At 51.3% G+C, this 16,789-nt stretch overlaps 1 protein-coding gene across 2 annotated transcripts; it reads left to right on the top strand.

The window, feature by feature from the left end:
- The first annotated feature begins 722 nt into the window (after nucleotides 1–722).
- Nucleotides 723–16,140, top strand: SCAMP3 (secretory carrier membrane protein 3). 2 transcript variants are annotated; one of them, XM_029581421.1, is made up of 9 exons: nucleotides 724–971; nucleotides 8,866–8,943; nucleotides 9,035–9,169; nucleotides 9,704–9,821; nucleotides 10,830–10,958; nucleotides 11,718–11,877; nucleotides 12,973–13,074; nucleotides 13,387–13,504; nucleotides 13,788–16,140. In XM_029581421.1, the coding sequence occupies exons 1-9, from the start codon at nucleotides 912–914 to the stop codon at nucleotides 13,929–13,931; spliced, it is 1,044 nt and encodes a 347-aa protein (XP_029437281.1). In that variant the 5' UTR covers nucleotides 724–911; the 3' UTR covers nucleotides 13,932–16,140. The 2 variants fall into 2 exon arrangements, with proteins under 2 accessions (XP_029437282.1, XP_029437281.1); XM_029581422.1 differs by lacking the exon at nucleotides 8,866–8,943 and having other exon boundaries at nucleotides 723–971.
- The last annotated feature ends 649 nt before the right edge of the window (nucleotides 16,141–16,789 follow it).

The raw sequence follows: 16,789 nt of genomic DNA, 5'->3' as shown, positions 1-16,789 counted from the left end.
CCCCTTACGATCCGTCATACGGGCAATACAACCAGGAGAGTTCCTCACATCCCCTCACTCATTCCCCCCTCCGAGCACATCCCTGGCCCCCACACACTCACTCATTCCCCTCTCCCCATCCCCCTCCAAGCACATCCCTGGCCCCCACACACTCACTCATTCCCCTCTCCCCACCCCCCTCCAAGCACATCCCTGGCCCCCACACACTCACTCATTCCCCTCTCCCCACCCCCCTCCAAGCACATCCCTGGCCCCCACACACTCACTCATTCCCCTCTCCCCACCCCCCTCCGAGCACATCTCTGGCCCCCCACACTCATTCATTCCCCTCTCCCCACCCCGTCCGAGCACATCTCTGGCCCCCACACTCTCATTCCCCTCTCCCCAGCCCCCTCCAAGCACATCTCTGGCCCCCACACTCTCATTCTCCCCTCCTGATACCTGGCTGTAGCTGCACAGTCTGAAGATCCCTTTGCTGTTGCCCTGCTGCTGCCCTTCCCGTTCCAGGTCTGCCAACAAACATGTGCTCGTGAGGTATCCATCAACAAGGCTTGCAGCTCACTAGTTGAATCCTGCTCTGATTGGCTTACTGCTGCAATATAGGGATAGGGTGTGCCGGATATGGACAGGCTTCATAGCAGCAGCAGCAGCAGCCAATCACTGTAACATCAGAGCACAAGTCCCGCCCAACAAGCCCAAAAAAAACGCGACTGGCAGAAAAAATAGCCCAATTAAAAGCAACCAGCGAATCGGAAAAAAAACGCGAATGACTAGGAAAAGAAGCCCAATCTCGCGGTAAATAAGCGAGGTTGGCAACACTGACCGTTAGCCGTAGTGGAAGGCGGTGGTGCGGTGCGGCTTGCGGTCCCGGAAGTGGTGGCGGCAGCAGCAGGACCGGAAGCAAGGCCGGCATGGCTCAGCGAGATCTGAATCCGTTCGCGGAGGCCACGGATATGGATAACCCGTTCCAGGTGAGAGGGTGAGGGAAGGGGAGCTGTCGCCAAAGATTAGGATCGTAACTCTTAAATCCCCCCCACCACTAGGATAAGGGCAAAACCATATTACCCCCCCCACTCCATATACACATCCTCAGGATCAGGGTAATAACTCTTACATCTCCCTCCACCAGGATCCGGGCAATAACCTTATTATCTCGACCCCATACACACACTCTCAGGATCAGGGTAATATCCTATTACATCACCCCACCAGGAGGATCAGAGCAATAACCTTATTACCCCCCACCCCATATACATGCTCTCAGGATCGGGGTCATAACCCTGTTACATCCCACCACGATCAGGACAATAACCTTATTACCTCCACCCCACTCCATATGCACACCCTCAAGCTCCGGGTTATTACCCTGTTTCACCCCCCACCACCACCAGAATCAAGGCAATAACCTTCGTACCCCATTTCTCCCAGACCAGGGCAACCTTCTCGTTACATGTAAACCAGATTGATTTGTATTGCATACAGGAATTCCGGTATATAAAAATTAAAAATAAATAAATAAATAAATTTCATACCTACACTCGCAGACTCGGTGTGATAACCGGTTTCCCTATATGTACCCAGATCAGTCCAGACTCCAGGGTTTTGCCTCTCTTCCAGAAGATGGGGACAGAAATTTTCACAGCCGTTGGCACATAACCGGCATAGCACCTGCAGTCCTTCAATATTTCTCTGTCTCCAGCAGATGGAGGAGGTGCAAAACCTGCAGTTCAGAACCTAAGAATAAAAAAAGGGGGGATGGGGGGAAGGAAGAGAAATTCATAGGACTTTGTTTCCTTCGGCCTTCTCCTAGGAGGTTGTCAGATCCTGGTGGGACCACCCTCCGGGTCCTAGAGTTAGATGAGCAGGGGTTGGGGATCCCAACTTGCTCTTTGGACCATTTTGGAGGTGAAAGCTGGTGGTCTAGTTCCCTCACCTCTTGGAGCTCGGGAGAGGTCTGGACCATTCTTCAGATACGACCGTTCCCTTTTCTGTTTTTATCTTCTGTTCCTTATAAAGTTAAAAAAAAAAAAAAGCCAGAAATGGGAAAGTGAAGAGCAGGCAGCGTTCAGCCTCTCTTTGCTCTCCCCGGCACCGGTGGTGCAGGGAGGCTGCTCATGGGGGCAGGTTTGTCTTTTTTTTTCCTCCAGCTCTCCCTGTGGTCTGTTTCTCGCCTGCCCGAGTGTTGCTGTGTGGTCGGCGCAGTGCTTAGCGATGGCAAGGGAAGTTCGGTGTGCCGAGTGTGGAGAGGTCTACTCCTATCTCTCCCGGGCTAGCTGCTGTTCCCAATGCCTCCCTGGTGGGGAGGGAACATCGGAAGGGGCTGCAGCAGCATCTTATGTGCGGCACCGGTCTGGGGGGCTGAAAGCTGGACTGCAGGAGGCTGAGGACCCGTTCCTGTGGCCATTTTGCGGTCCTTCACAGCTCAAACGGAGCAGGGGGGAGGGGATCTCCCTCTCATGCTGTCACTGGTCGAAATCAGGTCCGGAGAGCCCATGCAGAGCAGTCTGAGGAGGATTCTGATCCTCTGGCAGAGGATTCAGAGTCCTTTGCTCCTTTTTCTCCAGAGTTTATGGTCCTAATGCTTAAGGCATTTCTGGCGCGCAAGGCAGCAGGCCCTTCGCCCAAGAAGAGGGCCAAGATGCCTGGGGCCACAAGAATTCAGAGGGTCCGGGCCCAATCTGCATTGGGGACCACCGGCGATGCTTCCTCTGAAGAATCTGAGAAGGGAATGTCCCCAGGTGGTGGCTCTCCGGACTCTTATCCGGAGCAGAGCTTCCCAAGTCCGGTCGAGGAGCTGGGACCTCTGATTCCGCATGTCCTGGCAGAGCTGGGCATAGCGGTCCCTCAAGGGAATACTGACCAGGAGGAGGTGGACCCTGTCATGGTGGGCTTGCAGGGTCCAGCCAAGATGTTCCATTTTCATAGCTCAGTGAAGCAGTTGGTGGTCAGGGAGTGGGATACTCTGGATCCTGGCCCTCAATGTGAGCAGGGCTATGGACAAGCTGTATCCGCTGCCCGAGGACAATCTGGAGCTCTTGTGGGTTCCGAAGGTGGATGTCGCTGTCTCGGCAGTTTCAAAGACGACGACCATTCCCATTGCCGGGGCTGCGGTGCTGAAGGCTGTGCAGGATAAGTAGCTTGAGATGCACCTTAAAAAGATATTTGAGGTGTAGGCGCTGGGCATACGGGCTGTGATTTGCAGAAGTCATGCTTCTGGTGTCCTTGCGTTGGATGCAGCAGTTGCAAGTGGACAGAGATTTATCTCCCTTGGAGTCTCAGCAGGTGGAGCATCTGGAGGCTGCGGTCGCTTATGGCGCGGACGCCTTATTTGATCTCATCCGTACATCTTGCAGAACGATGATGTCAGCAGCCTCGGCCAGGAGACTTCTTTGGTTGCGGAATTGGTCAGTGGACGTTTCCTCAGAGGCACAGCTTGGAGCCTTGCCGTTTAGGGGCAAGCTCCTTTTTGGAGAGAGATCTGGAGCAGGCTTATAAAGCTCTTGGGTGACAATAAAGTGCCCAAGTTGCCAGAGGACAAGTCTAAGGGACCTGAGGTGTCTTTCCCAGTCTGCTCTCGGTATCGGGCCCAGAGGTGTTTTCGGGAAAAGCAGAGTTCCGGCGGCCAGGCAAAGACAAGCCTCAGGGAGATCACAGGCCTGGAACCAGTCCTTTCGAGCCCATAGAACAGGGAGGGTTGGCCCCAGCCAAGGGTCTGGAGGAGCTAAGTCTGCACAATGAAGTGATGTGGACTCACTCCTCAATCCCTGTAATGGGGGGGTCGTCTTTCTCAATTTTATGAGAAGTGGACCAAGATCACGTCGGACTGGTGGTTCTAAGCGTGATAGGGTAACAAAAAAGAGAGAGAGCAAAAAGCCCTTTAAAAAAATGTTTTACTATGCACTCGACCGCCTGCAAATGTTAGGAGCCATAGTTCCTGTTCCTCTGCACGAGCGAGGGAAAGGACGTTATTCCATTTATTTTGTGGTTCCCAAAAAGGAAGGGACATTTCGTCCAGTTCTCAACCTGAAGAAAGTGAATTGGGCTCTCAAGGTTCCTCGGTTTCCCATGGAGACGACGTGGTCTGTCATCGCAGCGGTGCGATGAAGGTAGTTTTTGGCCTCTTTGGATCTGACGGAGGTGTATCTGCACAACGGGATCTGCCCGGACCATCAAAGGTTCCTACAGTTCATGATCCTAGGAGAGCATTTTCAATTTTGTGCCCTTCCGTTCGGTTTAGCGATGGCGCCGCGGACCTTCACCGATGTTATGGTGGTGATGGTAGCAGCGGCCCTACAGAAGGAGGGTGTGTTGGTGCACCCATATCTAAACTATTGGCTGATCGGGCAAAGTCACAGGACCTTTGCAGGCAGGCGATGGAACTGGTGTTGCACCGCTTGAGTTCGTTGGGGTGGACAGTGAACTCTTCCAAGAGCCACCTCCTACCCTCACAAGTCTTGAGTTTTTTGGGCCCTCGCATCCATACCCACATCAGGAAGGTGTTTCTTACAGAGGAGCGGATGATCAAGTTACAGTCCCAACTTTTGAGTCTTTTGCAGGCTCGGGTGCTCAGGGTCTGGGATTACTTACAGGTTCTCGGCTCCAATACATCTACCTTGGAACTCGTTCCTTGGGCATTTGCTCATATGAGACCTCTTCAGCAAGCATTGTTGTCATGATGGGATCCGGTGTCGGAGCAGTTTCATCTCCCACTACCATTTACCAGTTCGGCCAAGTCCAGTCTGTCGTGGTGGCTGCCTCCCCACCATTTGGGTCGTGGAATGGACCTAGAGGTGCCGCAGTGGATAGTGGTTACTACTGATGCCAGGCTCTCTGGTTGAGGAGCAGAGTGTCAATCTCCTTCGGTTCAAGGACAATGGTTGCTGGAGGAGGCATTGTTGTCCATCAATCATCTGAAGACGAGAGCGGTACAGCTAGCCCTCCAGGCGTTCCTACCTCTGTTGTGCAATCGCTCGGTCTGGATCCTGTCCGATGCCAAAACAGTAGCTTACATCAACCGTCAGGGTGGTACCAAGAGTTGAGCGGTGGCTCAGGAAACGGAAATGCTGATGGCTTGGGCAGAATAGCAACTGTCCTTGATAGCGGCATCTCACATCAGGGCATCCGATGATGTACAGGCCGATTTTTCCCAGCCATCAGCACACAATTAAGCTCTGGAATTTGTTGCCAGAGGATGTGGTTAGTGCAGCTAGTGTAGCTGGGTTTTAAAAAGGTTTGGATAAGTTCTTTGAGGAGAAGTCCATTAATGGCTATTAATCAAGTTGACTTAGGGAGTAGCCACTGCTAATCCTGGCATCAGTAGCATGGGATCTTCTTGGTGTTTGGGTACTTGCCAGGTTCTTGTGGCCTGGTTTGGCCTCTATTGGAAACAGGATGCTGGGCTTGATGGACCTTGGTCTGACCCAGTATGGCATGTTCTTATGGATCCCGGAGAATGGGAGTTGTCAGAGGAAGCGATGATTCTCCTTATCTCCAGATGAGGCATTCCGCATATGGAACTCAGCGTAATGCCAGAGCTCCGTTATTCTTCGGTCGCAGAAGAGAGCAAGGGGCGGAGGGAGTTGATGCCCTGGTTCTCCCTTTGCCAAGCGACATTTTGATATAGGTGTTTCCGCCATGGCCTCTGGTGGGCAAGGTACTGGTGGCTCCCGAGTGGCCTTGGTTCTTGGATCTGGTCAATTTAGCAGTGGACGGTCCACTTCATCTGGGGCATCTTCCGAACCTTGGTGTTATTGTCCTGATCCTTGGGGAGAGTAATAGGATGATTATTCTGATCCGGTGGGGGTGGAGGGGGGGCAGGAATAGGGTTATCATCCTCATCTGGGGGGCGGGGGGAGAAGTGATACAGGATTATTCTTCTGATCCTGACAGCGTGTGTGTATGAGGGTCATTAAGTAACATAACATTTAGAGAATTTTTATCTAGAGAAATTTATATGCCGCTTATCCACAGCTCTGTGTGGTTTACAATAAAACATTCATAAAGCTAATTCACATAAAATAACAAACAGCATAATAAAACAAGAATAAAACAAATTAAAAGCTGTAATAAAATCCTATAAAACAAGTAAACAGGACATCTTTCCCAGTCCACAAGTCTTTGTTACTAATCCCTAAACCTCGGCATCAGGAATCAGGGAAAGCTTGTTTTTTTTTTTGTTTGTTTTTTTTTTTAAGTCACGGAGCCCTCTCTTGACCAGTCTTGCTGCGGGAGCTGATGGGGCACCTTAACAGCCCGTCCTGAAAGGGCAGCATTTTATTAGCCCATGGAAGGAGAGTCGGTCCTTTTAACAATGTGTGAACGCGTAAAGCCAACTTCTCTTTTAATTCTCTCTCCATGTTAACACTGGGGAACTACGCTCTCTCTTCCCCACACCCGACATCAGTCGTGCCGCAGAGCAAGCATAGTAAAGGCAGCAGGGTCCATCCAGTCTGCCCAGCAAGGTTCTGACGGTAGTGACTGCCGCTCCGTGCACGTTACCCCCCCACGCCTTCTGTTAAAGCTGATTTGTCCTGTTCCTGGAGGCTGTGGTATATGACATTGTTTTACTGTGACTGCAGCTGTTCTTTGGCACCCCCCCAGATGTTGCCATCCCAGGCCACCGGCTAGTTTGCCTGAGAGTTAAGTTGGCCCTGCACAACCTTCTGGGATCAGGGCTATGGCCCTATTATTTCCCCTTCCTCCAACCCAAGATCATGACAATATTCCTGTACCCCCTCCCTACCCTAGATCAAGGCCATAAACTGAAGCCAGAGCCCTAACCTTTATTACCCCTCCATCGTTCCAACATCAAAACAATATCTCGTGTGTCCATTCCCCTCTCCAGGACCAGAAACATAATTCTGTTACCGCCCCCTATAGCTTTATCAGCTTTCATCACCCCTTTCCTGTAGGATCAGGGCTGACGTTTTTGTCTTCTCTCCTCCTCCCTCTGCAGCTTTTAGCCTTCCCTCCACCGGGATCAGGGGTTTGGCTATAGTCCCTTCTCCAGCCTCGGGGCTGCATCTTAAGTCTTGGGACCTCGCACGCTCATCTGGCCAGGACCAGAGCGAAAGATCACGAGCGCTTGACTTGCGGGAGGAGGTCATGCTGTGTGGCTGGGAGCTTATCCGTGCGGCATGCACAGGACCGAAGGGGGCTGGGTTGCATTTTTATTTGCCGTCAGGCACTGTGTCACTGTCGGTCCTCGCCCTACCCCGGGGCGACAGCTCTTCCAAACAGGAATACCCACTTTCCCCGGCTCCCTGCACCCAGGAAAGCTCTGCATTTTTTAGCCATCTGTAGAGTAAGCAGGTCTTGTAACTTGCGAGTCAGGCTAATGTGGGAAGGAGAAAAGCAGCGGTATTAGCCAAAAAAAAAGTTTCACCTTCATGAGCTAAGAGAAAAGGTCCTTGTGTCCTTTCTTAGTCTTCTAGCTAATTGCTGTCTAAGGAAGTTTTTTTTGTATTTCAATTTTTTGAAAGCCCTTCCAGCCCTGTGTAAATCCTGCTGTTGTGAATCTAAGCAAATTGGAGAGCAGGGCTGTGGCTGCAGTGCTGGTGTCTCAATAATTAATGAAAAGGCTACAGCACGGAAGGGCAGATCTTCATCAGAGCCCCTTGCAGGCGTCACACTGCATGTAAAGCATGACTACAGCACGGACAGCTGAAGGGCAGATCTTCATCAGAGCCCTATGCAGGTGTCACACTGATGCACGTAAAGCATGAATACAGCACAGACAGCTGAAGGGCAGATCATCAGAGACTCATGCAGGTGTCACACTGATACATGTAAAGCATGACTACAGCACAGACAGCCGAAGGGCAGATCTCCATCAGAGCCCCGAGCAGGCGTCACACTGATGCATGTAAAGCATGACTACAGCACGGACAGCTGAAGGGCAGATCTTCATCAGAGCCTCATGCAGTGTCTCACTGATACATGTAAAGCATGAATACAGCACGGACAGGTGAAGAGCAGCTCACACATGTGACTTAGCCCTTAGAAAGCGCTTGCATTCTTGGAGTCATTTTTGTGCTTATTGAAATGTGGTGTTGAAACATCCCTTATGTTACCGTACTGTAACATGTGTTACATGTGTGCTGTAGCAGCTTTCTTCCTGCTTCCAATAACGTGGTAAGGAAAAAGCTGTTTATTTTGTATGTGTTTCCATTTGTGATAAGGGTTGATTGAGGCCACACTCTGTTTTTTTTTTTGTCCTTGAGACCCTGCTGTACCCTGCATCTCTGAATGCTGTCACCAGGTCTGCAACGTCCTAGGGCTGGCAGGAGTGTAGAGTTTGGATGACAAACAGCTCAGCAGTCTCTCTGTACACTCCCACTCCCCTCTTCCGAGTCGCTAAGCAGGTGTAGGCTCCCTGGCGGGCTGCCTGTTCTGAGCGGTTGGGGGGCGATAGAGCCTTGCGTTGGCCTGCCTGTGCGCTTAGGGATTGCCGGAAGTGAATCTTTCCTCCTTTCTGGGCTGCCCCCGGCTTCTTAAATCTCTGCAGCAGGGCACAAGGACTTTATTTCTAACGGACTCCTCCCTGGCCCCCATTGAGCCCATTTTATCGTCTGCATCTGGATGGGGCTGGGCCGGGGATACTCCCAAAAAACCTGATGAGGTGTATTGCAGGTGTTCGAGACAGTAGACAAGGGGGGGGGGCCAAAACCTGTATCTGAATTGAAGCAAGCCGGAGATAAATCCATCTTTGGCCTGCTTGTGCGTTTTTAAGTGGAGGATCTTTAAAGACGCAGTAGTGTAGGAACCTTCAAAAGCAATCAGAAGGGAGATGTGAAGTCCATCCCTACCGAGTAGTGTACAGGAAGGGTGTGGCCGGGGGAAGTGCTGATCTTCTCTCTCCCCTAGGATCCTGCCGTGCTGAGCCAAAAGCCGAGCTCCCAGTATGCAACGCTGGACGTCTACAATCCCTTCGATAACCAAGGGGTAAGGAAATGGGCAGTGGGTGTGGAGAACCTACCAGGGAAGGTGGCACAGCTGTGTCAGTGCTCTGTCCTCTCGCCCTCTCTCTCTGCAGCGGCCTCCCCCTCCATACCAGCCCCAGCCAGCAGTGCCACCGGCTAGTGTGCCCCAGCCGCCAGCCGAAGCCTCGCAGCTCCCCCGGAAACCCAGCCCCACGGAACCCAAGAACTACGGCTCCTATGGAAGTCAGGTACATCAGGGGGTGGCAGTGCCGCTCGCAGGGCTGGGTTGCTTTTTTCTCTCTTGCAGGACAGCTGTGCCTTGCCAGATTTGTGTCTGATTGACGTGAGGTGACACAGGAGGCGGGAGGCCAAGCGTGTGGCATGAAAAGGGTATTGGTGGGGGGTGGTGAAGAGAGAACGCCTGGATAATTCATAGATTGTGAAGCCCCATGTGAAAAAGAGCAGTTAGGACAGTGAAGAAGATGAGGCACTGCAGGAGAACGCCGGTTTTCACCCTTCTCTGCTGAGGAGAAGACGGGAGACCGACTCTTCTCTTCCTGGGAGAGGAAGGCCCTCCTGGGACCTCTTGTCTGTGTTTCCTCTCCTAAGCCTCGCTGCTTCAGCCCAGGTTGCAGCTGGGTTCCTGCTCCCTAGTGCGGACCGAGCAGAGGCCACAGAAGCGTTCGGTGCTCACTTAGCCAGGGAAGGGTGGGGGAGGCTGGATGCGCCCCGGTCTGTGGCATTTGCTGAGTGCCGTTTCTGCTCTGGTTCTACTGGGACAGGAGGCCACGGCAGCCAAGGCAGACTTATTACGGCAGCAGGAGGAGCTGAACAGGAAAGCAGCGGAACTGGACAGGAGGGAGCGGGAGCTCCAGAACGCCGCCCTTGGAAGCGCTGCAGGTACGACCTCGTTTCGCCTAACATTATTTGCGCTCTGCTCCTGACTGTTTAACCCACTGTAAACCGGAATGAGCAAACCAGTAAGCTTGATGTCGCCGCTGGCAGAATGGTAGAAGCAATAGCTAAGAACAGAATCCCTGCCCGCAGAGACAGACCTGGTTTAATGGGGACGTCGTGCCTTACAGATCTCTTAGATTGTTTTTGAAGTTAGAAATAAACGTGCTGATCTAGTGTATTTGGACTTTCAGAAGGCATTTGGCAACGTCCCCTAGGGGAGACTCCTCAGGAAATGACAGTGGTGGCTAGGAGGCAGCTTCCTAGGGTGGATTAGTGATAGGGCTACGTGGTCCCTGTTCCAAATGGAGAAAGACACTTAGTGGCGTGCACAAGGACTGGTACTGGGACCTGTGCTATTTAGCAGGGAAAAGAGGAACAGCGAGCGAGGTGGTCAGATCTGCAGAGGACACAAAATTATTCCAAGTTGTTGAAAGGGCAGGGGACTGTGAGGAACTGCAGGAAGGACCTTCTGAGACCAGGAGCCTGGGCAACTGAATGGCAGATGAAATCTGATGTGGACGTGCAATGGGAAGCTCGTATGGAAAAAATAATCCCAACTACACGTGCACGGTGCTGGGTTCCACACTAGGAGTCACCACCCAGGGAAAGGACCTTGCAGTCCTTGTGGACAATACTTTGAAATCCTCTGCTCAGTGCATGATGGTGGTCAAAGAAGCAAATAGAAAGTAAGGAATGGAGAATAATACAGAAAATCTCATTTTGCCTCTGTATCGAACCATGGTGTGGCCACACTTTGGGGACTGTGTGCTGTTCTGGGTCCGTTCCCCCCGCCCCCCCCCCCCCATCTCAGAAAAGGTGCCACAGTGATAAAGGGGGTTAGCCAAGTAGACTAAAGAAAGCTCTTAGAGTTACTTCATGGGATCTGCCAGGTGCTTGTGAGCCGGGATGGCTGGGCTCATGGACCTTCCTTCTGTTCTTCTTCCCTTCCAGTGCGGCAGAATAACTGGCCCCCGCTCCCTTCCTTCTGCCCCGTGCAGCCCTGCTTTTACCAGGACATCTCGGTGGAGATCCCACAAGAATTCCAGAAAACGGTTTCCACCATGTACTATCTCTGGATGTGTGAGTGTGGGGGCGAGGGAGGGGGTGGCGGCACCGTGCTTGGACCCCTGCTTCCTGAAAGTGAGCTTCAGTGCTTAGAAATCCATTTAGCACATAGTGGGGAAACCAGAAGCAGCTCTAGGAGGAAGGCAGCCAGTCGGCGTAGTAGAGCAGCAGGGAAAGCAGATGGTGTGCTCGGGGGCATTACTGAAGGTAACAACAGCAGGAGGAGGTAATATTGGCCTTGGTTCACAAGACAGGTGGAAACGACCTGCCCTTTGTGCCTTCTAGGCAGAGGTAAGGAGGAGGAGGACAAAACCAGGAATGGATGAATGAAGCTAGATCTAGAGATACCACCGTTTACAGGGTAGCCAGATTGATACCAGTGGGCCAAACCTCTCTAGAAATCAATCGGGCTGGTGCTAGCAAGTTGCTGATAACCTTGCTGGGCGGTACCAGGCTATAGGGGCCTAGGAGGTCCTGTGTTCAGGCAGAAGCCTTGCTAGTTTTGGTTGCTGTTTAGACTATTACAAAGCTTGGGGGTAAGATGTGAGATGGGTGGAGGGCCTGGGACTTGTACCCTTCTCTACCCAGAGAGCAAGATGATAAAATCTGACTTGGGTCAGGAATGATCTCCTACAGCTGGGATGGACAGGAAGAGCTGGGCAGACTGGGGGGAGCCAGTTGGTCTTGGAAGGCTTTCCTCTGCTCTGTTTCCAGCCGGGCTGTCAGTGCTGCCGCCTTGAGGTGTGTTGATGAGTCCCTGCTTCTCTCCCTCAGTCAGCTCGGCCACCCTCTTCCTGAACTTTTTGGCATCCCTGGCCTGGTTCTGTGTGGACAGCAGCGTGGGCTCTGGCTTTGGCCTTTCCATCCTCTGGGCACTTCTCTTCACCCCCTGCTCGTTCGTCTGTTGGTACAGGCCGCTGTACAAAGCTGTCAGGTGAGTACCATCTGAGAACAAGAAAGAAAGGGTGCTGGCATTTAAAAACAAAACCTAGAGGTGGGATGATCACCAATCTGTTGCAGGAAGGAGCTGCCAGTCCCACACAGGGACCGCAGCGAGGTAATAGATAAAGCTTACGTATCCCCAGAGGTGCTCTTTTCAGAACTGATGGAAAATTTGAGAGGTCTGTGTGACTTCAGTCACAGAAATTGCGACCCTACCCCCACCCCCACCCCCGACAGCCATCCTGTTGAGTGATGTCACCTCCCCGTGGGCCTCATTCCAGGGCTAATTACCAAAAGGATCTCCGAGGTCCTGCATTATTGATTGAAACAGTGAAAAAGGAAACACTGTATGCTGAGCATTTTAACTCTGCCAGTGTTGTGTGCCAGTAAAACTCCACTGCTGTGACATTCACCCTGGGGGTAACTGCTCACGTGCTTCTCCAATGATCTGTGTGACTGTGGTTGACAGAAATTCTCAGAGACCTGTGCAAGCTGTTCGGCATTGCGTCCCCTCACACCACCAGCGAGCAGTTTTCATCATGACCTGAGACCCTGGCCCCACAGCCAGTCCCAGATTACAGAACATCCTTGGATGGCTCCCAAGAGGCCACAAGCCAACAGATATGGGATGGAAAGGTCCAAACACTTCTTTGGGCTTTGAATATAAAACCTCAGCCTTTCCCATCATTTGTAGCCAGATTTTTGGCCAGGTCTAACCTTTTCTTTGTATTTTTGCTTTATGACCTAGAATATATTTCTCACTACTTGGAGCTGGAATGTGATTTGCTTTCTCTCTAACCTTATGTGATCCACTTTGAAGTGGTTGTCCAGCTACGAAAGGTGGAACCAAAATCCAACATTTTAAATTAAATTAGAACTGTAACTGTTAATTTTTTAAATGGGGGTGAAGTGGGGCCGACTAAGAATCTTCCTTATATTGGTGACTTGTTTCAGGGACATCTCACTGTGCCCCATGATCCCCTCCCTGTTGTGCTGTATTAAAGGGTGAGATGTCTGCTGCCCACCCATGACACTACACTCATGTTTGCCTTTTGTTTTTTTTTCTCTTTCTTTCTCTCTAACACAGGAGCGACAGTTCCTTCAACTTTTTCGTGTTCTTTTTTATCTTCTTCGTGCAGGACATAGTGTATGTGCTGCAGGCCATCGGAATCCCAGGCTGGGGCTTCAGGTGAGAGGCCGGCAGGATGCTGCAGTCTGACCCCTTTCCCCTTCCCTGCGCTTGACACCAAAGTGCATCTGGTGCTACCTCTTACACCCATTTCTACAAACTCTGTACATCTGTATCCTGCTCACATCGCCAGTTTTCAGAGATGGGGAGAGGAGGGTATCTGCATATGGGGTCCCCCCCCCGTTCACTCAGTTCCTCTTCCTTCCTGTGTTAATCTGTGACATGCTGTATTGGCACCCAGGCAAGGGATGGAGCTGACAATACTTGAGAGAGAATCCCATGTGGAGTGTTAATCTTTGTATCTTCTTCCAGCGGTTGGATAGCAAGTCTCTCTGCCATCAAGCGGAATGTGGCTGTGGCTGTCATCATGATGGCCGTATCTCTGTTTTTCACCGCCACTTCAGTCCTGGGAATTATCATGCTAAAGAAGGTGAGTATTACTCAGAGATGTGAGAGATTCCTGCTCTTTTAGAATGTCGGGCAAAGTGAAGGACACACATCTGAGTCTCTGACTGAAGCCAGTGGCACAAGACACTGATTTGCAGAAACAAACTTACAAAAGAGAGCAGACTGGAACAGTGCTCCTCTGCTCTCAGATTCTGTCTTGCTCTGCAGTACTGGCCGGCTGAAATGGCATCAGTTGACCAAACAAAATGCCCAGCTTTGCATCAGGGTATTTTTAATCTGCTGCCTTCTCCCCATCTGTCTTTCAGATCCATTCTATGTATCGCCGGACAGGTGCCAGCTTCCAGAAAGCGCAGGAGGAATTTGCCACAGGAGTCTTCTCCAATCAGGCAGTGCGGACCGCAGCAGCCAGCGCAGCATCGGGAGCCGCCCGGAGCACACTGCAGCCATAGTGAGGGTGCGACCGTGGACCCCGCCGGGGATGTTTTCTTATTTATGCACATTAGGAATAATCGTCTTAAGATTCCCTTCACTCAGGCACTTTCTCCCCTCTGCATCCACTGTCCCCTCCCCTTTTTTTCTTCGTCAGGGGAAAAAAAAATTGACGTTAGCTGCACATCCCCTGGATGAGATGAGACTGCATTAACCAAGCGGAGATCAGATACCAGCTTAACACCCTCCCCCCCCAGTGAGAGTGAAGAATAAGCATGCTGGAGAAGGGCTGGTGCCACTATGTGCCAGAGCCATGAGGCCCTGCCTCCTGCCACCAGAGTTTGAGCTGCTGACCCTGGCTGCACTCACTTGGGTCTGCATTTTTTTTTTTTTTTTTTGTATTATGGGAGAAGCTGAAAATATCTGTAAAATGCAATTTGAATTGTATGGATTGGGAGGATGTTGCGTGGGGTGGTGTTTCATGGGCTGTGCATTCAGTATAGGCCTTTTTTTTTTTTTTGGTTGCTTCTGGGCGGCCATCGTGTGTCACACAGGAAACATCACAGCTGCAGCGCCTTTTACTACGTGCCACGGCCCCGATCACGCACACGTCTGAAAAGAAACACTAGGGTAGAGCCGAGCACGTTTACGGCACACAGAAACCAAGGAACCGGTGAATGCGAGAAGAGGATCTGGTGACGGTTCCATGAGGAGTGGCTGAAGGCCGTTCTCCGCTGTGAGGGAACTCTGTGTGTTAAAGGATGGAGGGGCCCCAGCTGTTCCTGTCTAGCTCAGGCATGAGGCACGGGAACAGTAGAATGCCTGCGTTCTTCCTCTCCTTTTACGTTCCGGCTATGCACCAGGCTCGTGTGGTTCCAATCCGTTCGTACTGCTGAGGAATGAAAGGAGAAGGCCATGCACGAGTCCCATGCTGGGAGAGAAAGTGCTTTCTCCTAGGCTAAGATCAGTACATAGCGGTGGCCAGCTTTGCACCCTCCTTGTTTGTGGAGGACCTGTCCCCTGCAGTCCTCATTTGTGTCCATTGCTTCAAGGCATCGGTCTCTTTACAGGAGTAAATAAATCTGATTTAACTGGAAATGCCAGATTAAGACACACTATCTTTTTTTTTTTTTTTTCTCCCACTGGCTCTTGGATAGACTGTTGTTGTTGTTGTTGTTGTTGTTGGGAGAACCCGTGGAAGAGTCTGGGCCTTCAGAATCCTAGTGCACTATACTAACCACTAGCCCACCTCTCCTCCCTGTAACCCCTAGCTTCCTTTTTGCCCTCTTAGGCAGAGGAAAGAGATGCTTTCTTTGTAGAAATATAGTGCATTACTTGAGATGATTCTCTGTGCTAAGCTGCCCCCTCCCAGGGCGTTACCCTGGGTCATTTCACAGTCTGAGCGATGGCAAGGAAGCTGGGCCAGCAGGCTGCGGGGGAAATTTCTGTAATGGACCAGCATTGCCTGTGCCTAACTTTGGAGAATTACAGAGTTTAGCTCTTGGGAAAGTTAGCCAAGCACGTGCCCAGCTAACACATTATGCAGCACCAGACTTGAGAAATGCTAGGGTCTAAGCTGAGGGTAGGGAGCCCCTGGCCAGTAACGTGTTAAACCCGCTACCTTGATCGAGATTGTGGGCGCCCACAGCGTGGTGCTGTGCTGGTGCCTCCATCCCTGCTGCCAGTCTGGAAATCCCACAGAAACCAGCAGCAGCACAAGGGTGTGAGGGGAATCTCTCTCTGGGCCTTTCCTTCCCTCTCACACACACTTAAGGCCAAAGCTGAGGCCACAAAGGTGGCCTATTTTAGCATCTTTTCTTTGTTTCACATTTAGACTTGCAGTCTGTGCCTGGGGTCAGGAGTTTGGAGCCTGCAGCCCCCTCCGTTACGGGACCCGTCCCCTGCGGTGCCAGTTGTGCTGCAGCTGTGATCCCGCACATGGGGACCTGCTGTACTGAAGGGTCTGGAGGGAGGCAGTGGCAGGAGGAGGGAGCCTTTAACTCTTCAACATTACACCCCCTCCCTGCTTGTTAATAGAGATCATATGGAAATGCAATCGTGGATCTTTTTTTTATTTTCTGCCATTAATCTACTAACTGGATGCATCCCGTCGGGCGTTGGTTTTTTTTTTTTTTTGTTTTGTTTTTTAATTATGTTTCTTGCTGTGCCAAAAAAAATGCAGATCCAGTTTTGATTTTATTTAAAGAATAAAGAATGTTTAACTCTGTATGCTTTGCTGTTTCCTTCAGAGATGACTTAATAGAGAGACAGATGCAGATGGGGGGGTTATAATATATTTTCTCTCTGCCTTTTGAAGTTTTGTTTGGAGGTGTTTTACTGTGCCTTGATGTTAAGTTGCCTGTTGCTTTCTCTGCTACTCCTAGTATTTGCAGGCTCCATCCTGCTGGCAACTTAAAGCTAAGGCTAGCGAGGGTGTGGGGAGAGGGCTGCGGCGATGGAGGGCCACCATAGGATCGAGAGAAGCAGCCTCCGGTGCCTTGGGCCATGTGTGCCTTTCGATCTGTGCTTTCTTGTTTGCGTTTTTTCACTACCCAGTAATCACATGATTTGATTATATAAGAGGTGGAAAAAACCCCAGAAGAACCCAGTAAACAGGGAGCATCCCAACAACTTTATTGGCTACTAGCGGTACCCGGCCACGCATTGCAGTGGCAGAGTCAGGTTCTTTACCCTCCCTCCCCCTTCCCCTTGCTTATTTACCTCAGTCACTCATCCTCCTCCTCCTTGATCACTCACCCCCCTTCCCTCCCCTGTCCCCACTCCAACTCTCTCGCCTCACACTCACCTCTCCCCTCACTGTCACCTCCCCCCGCCTGCTGCCTACCCTTCAGATCAGAAAACCTTTGTCTTTCTATTT

The sequence above is a fragment of the Rhinatrema bivittatum genome, chromosome 16 (assembly GCF_901001135.1).
Source record: "Rhinatrema bivittatum chromosome 16, aRhiBiv1.1, whole genome shotgun sequence".
Taxonomy (NCBI): domain Eukaryota; kingdom Metazoa; phylum Chordata; class Amphibia; order Gymnophiona; family Rhinatrematidae; genus Rhinatrema; species Rhinatrema bivittatum.
Note: the sequence above shows the minus strand (reverse complement) of the source record. Positions and strands in the feature narration are given on the sequence as shown.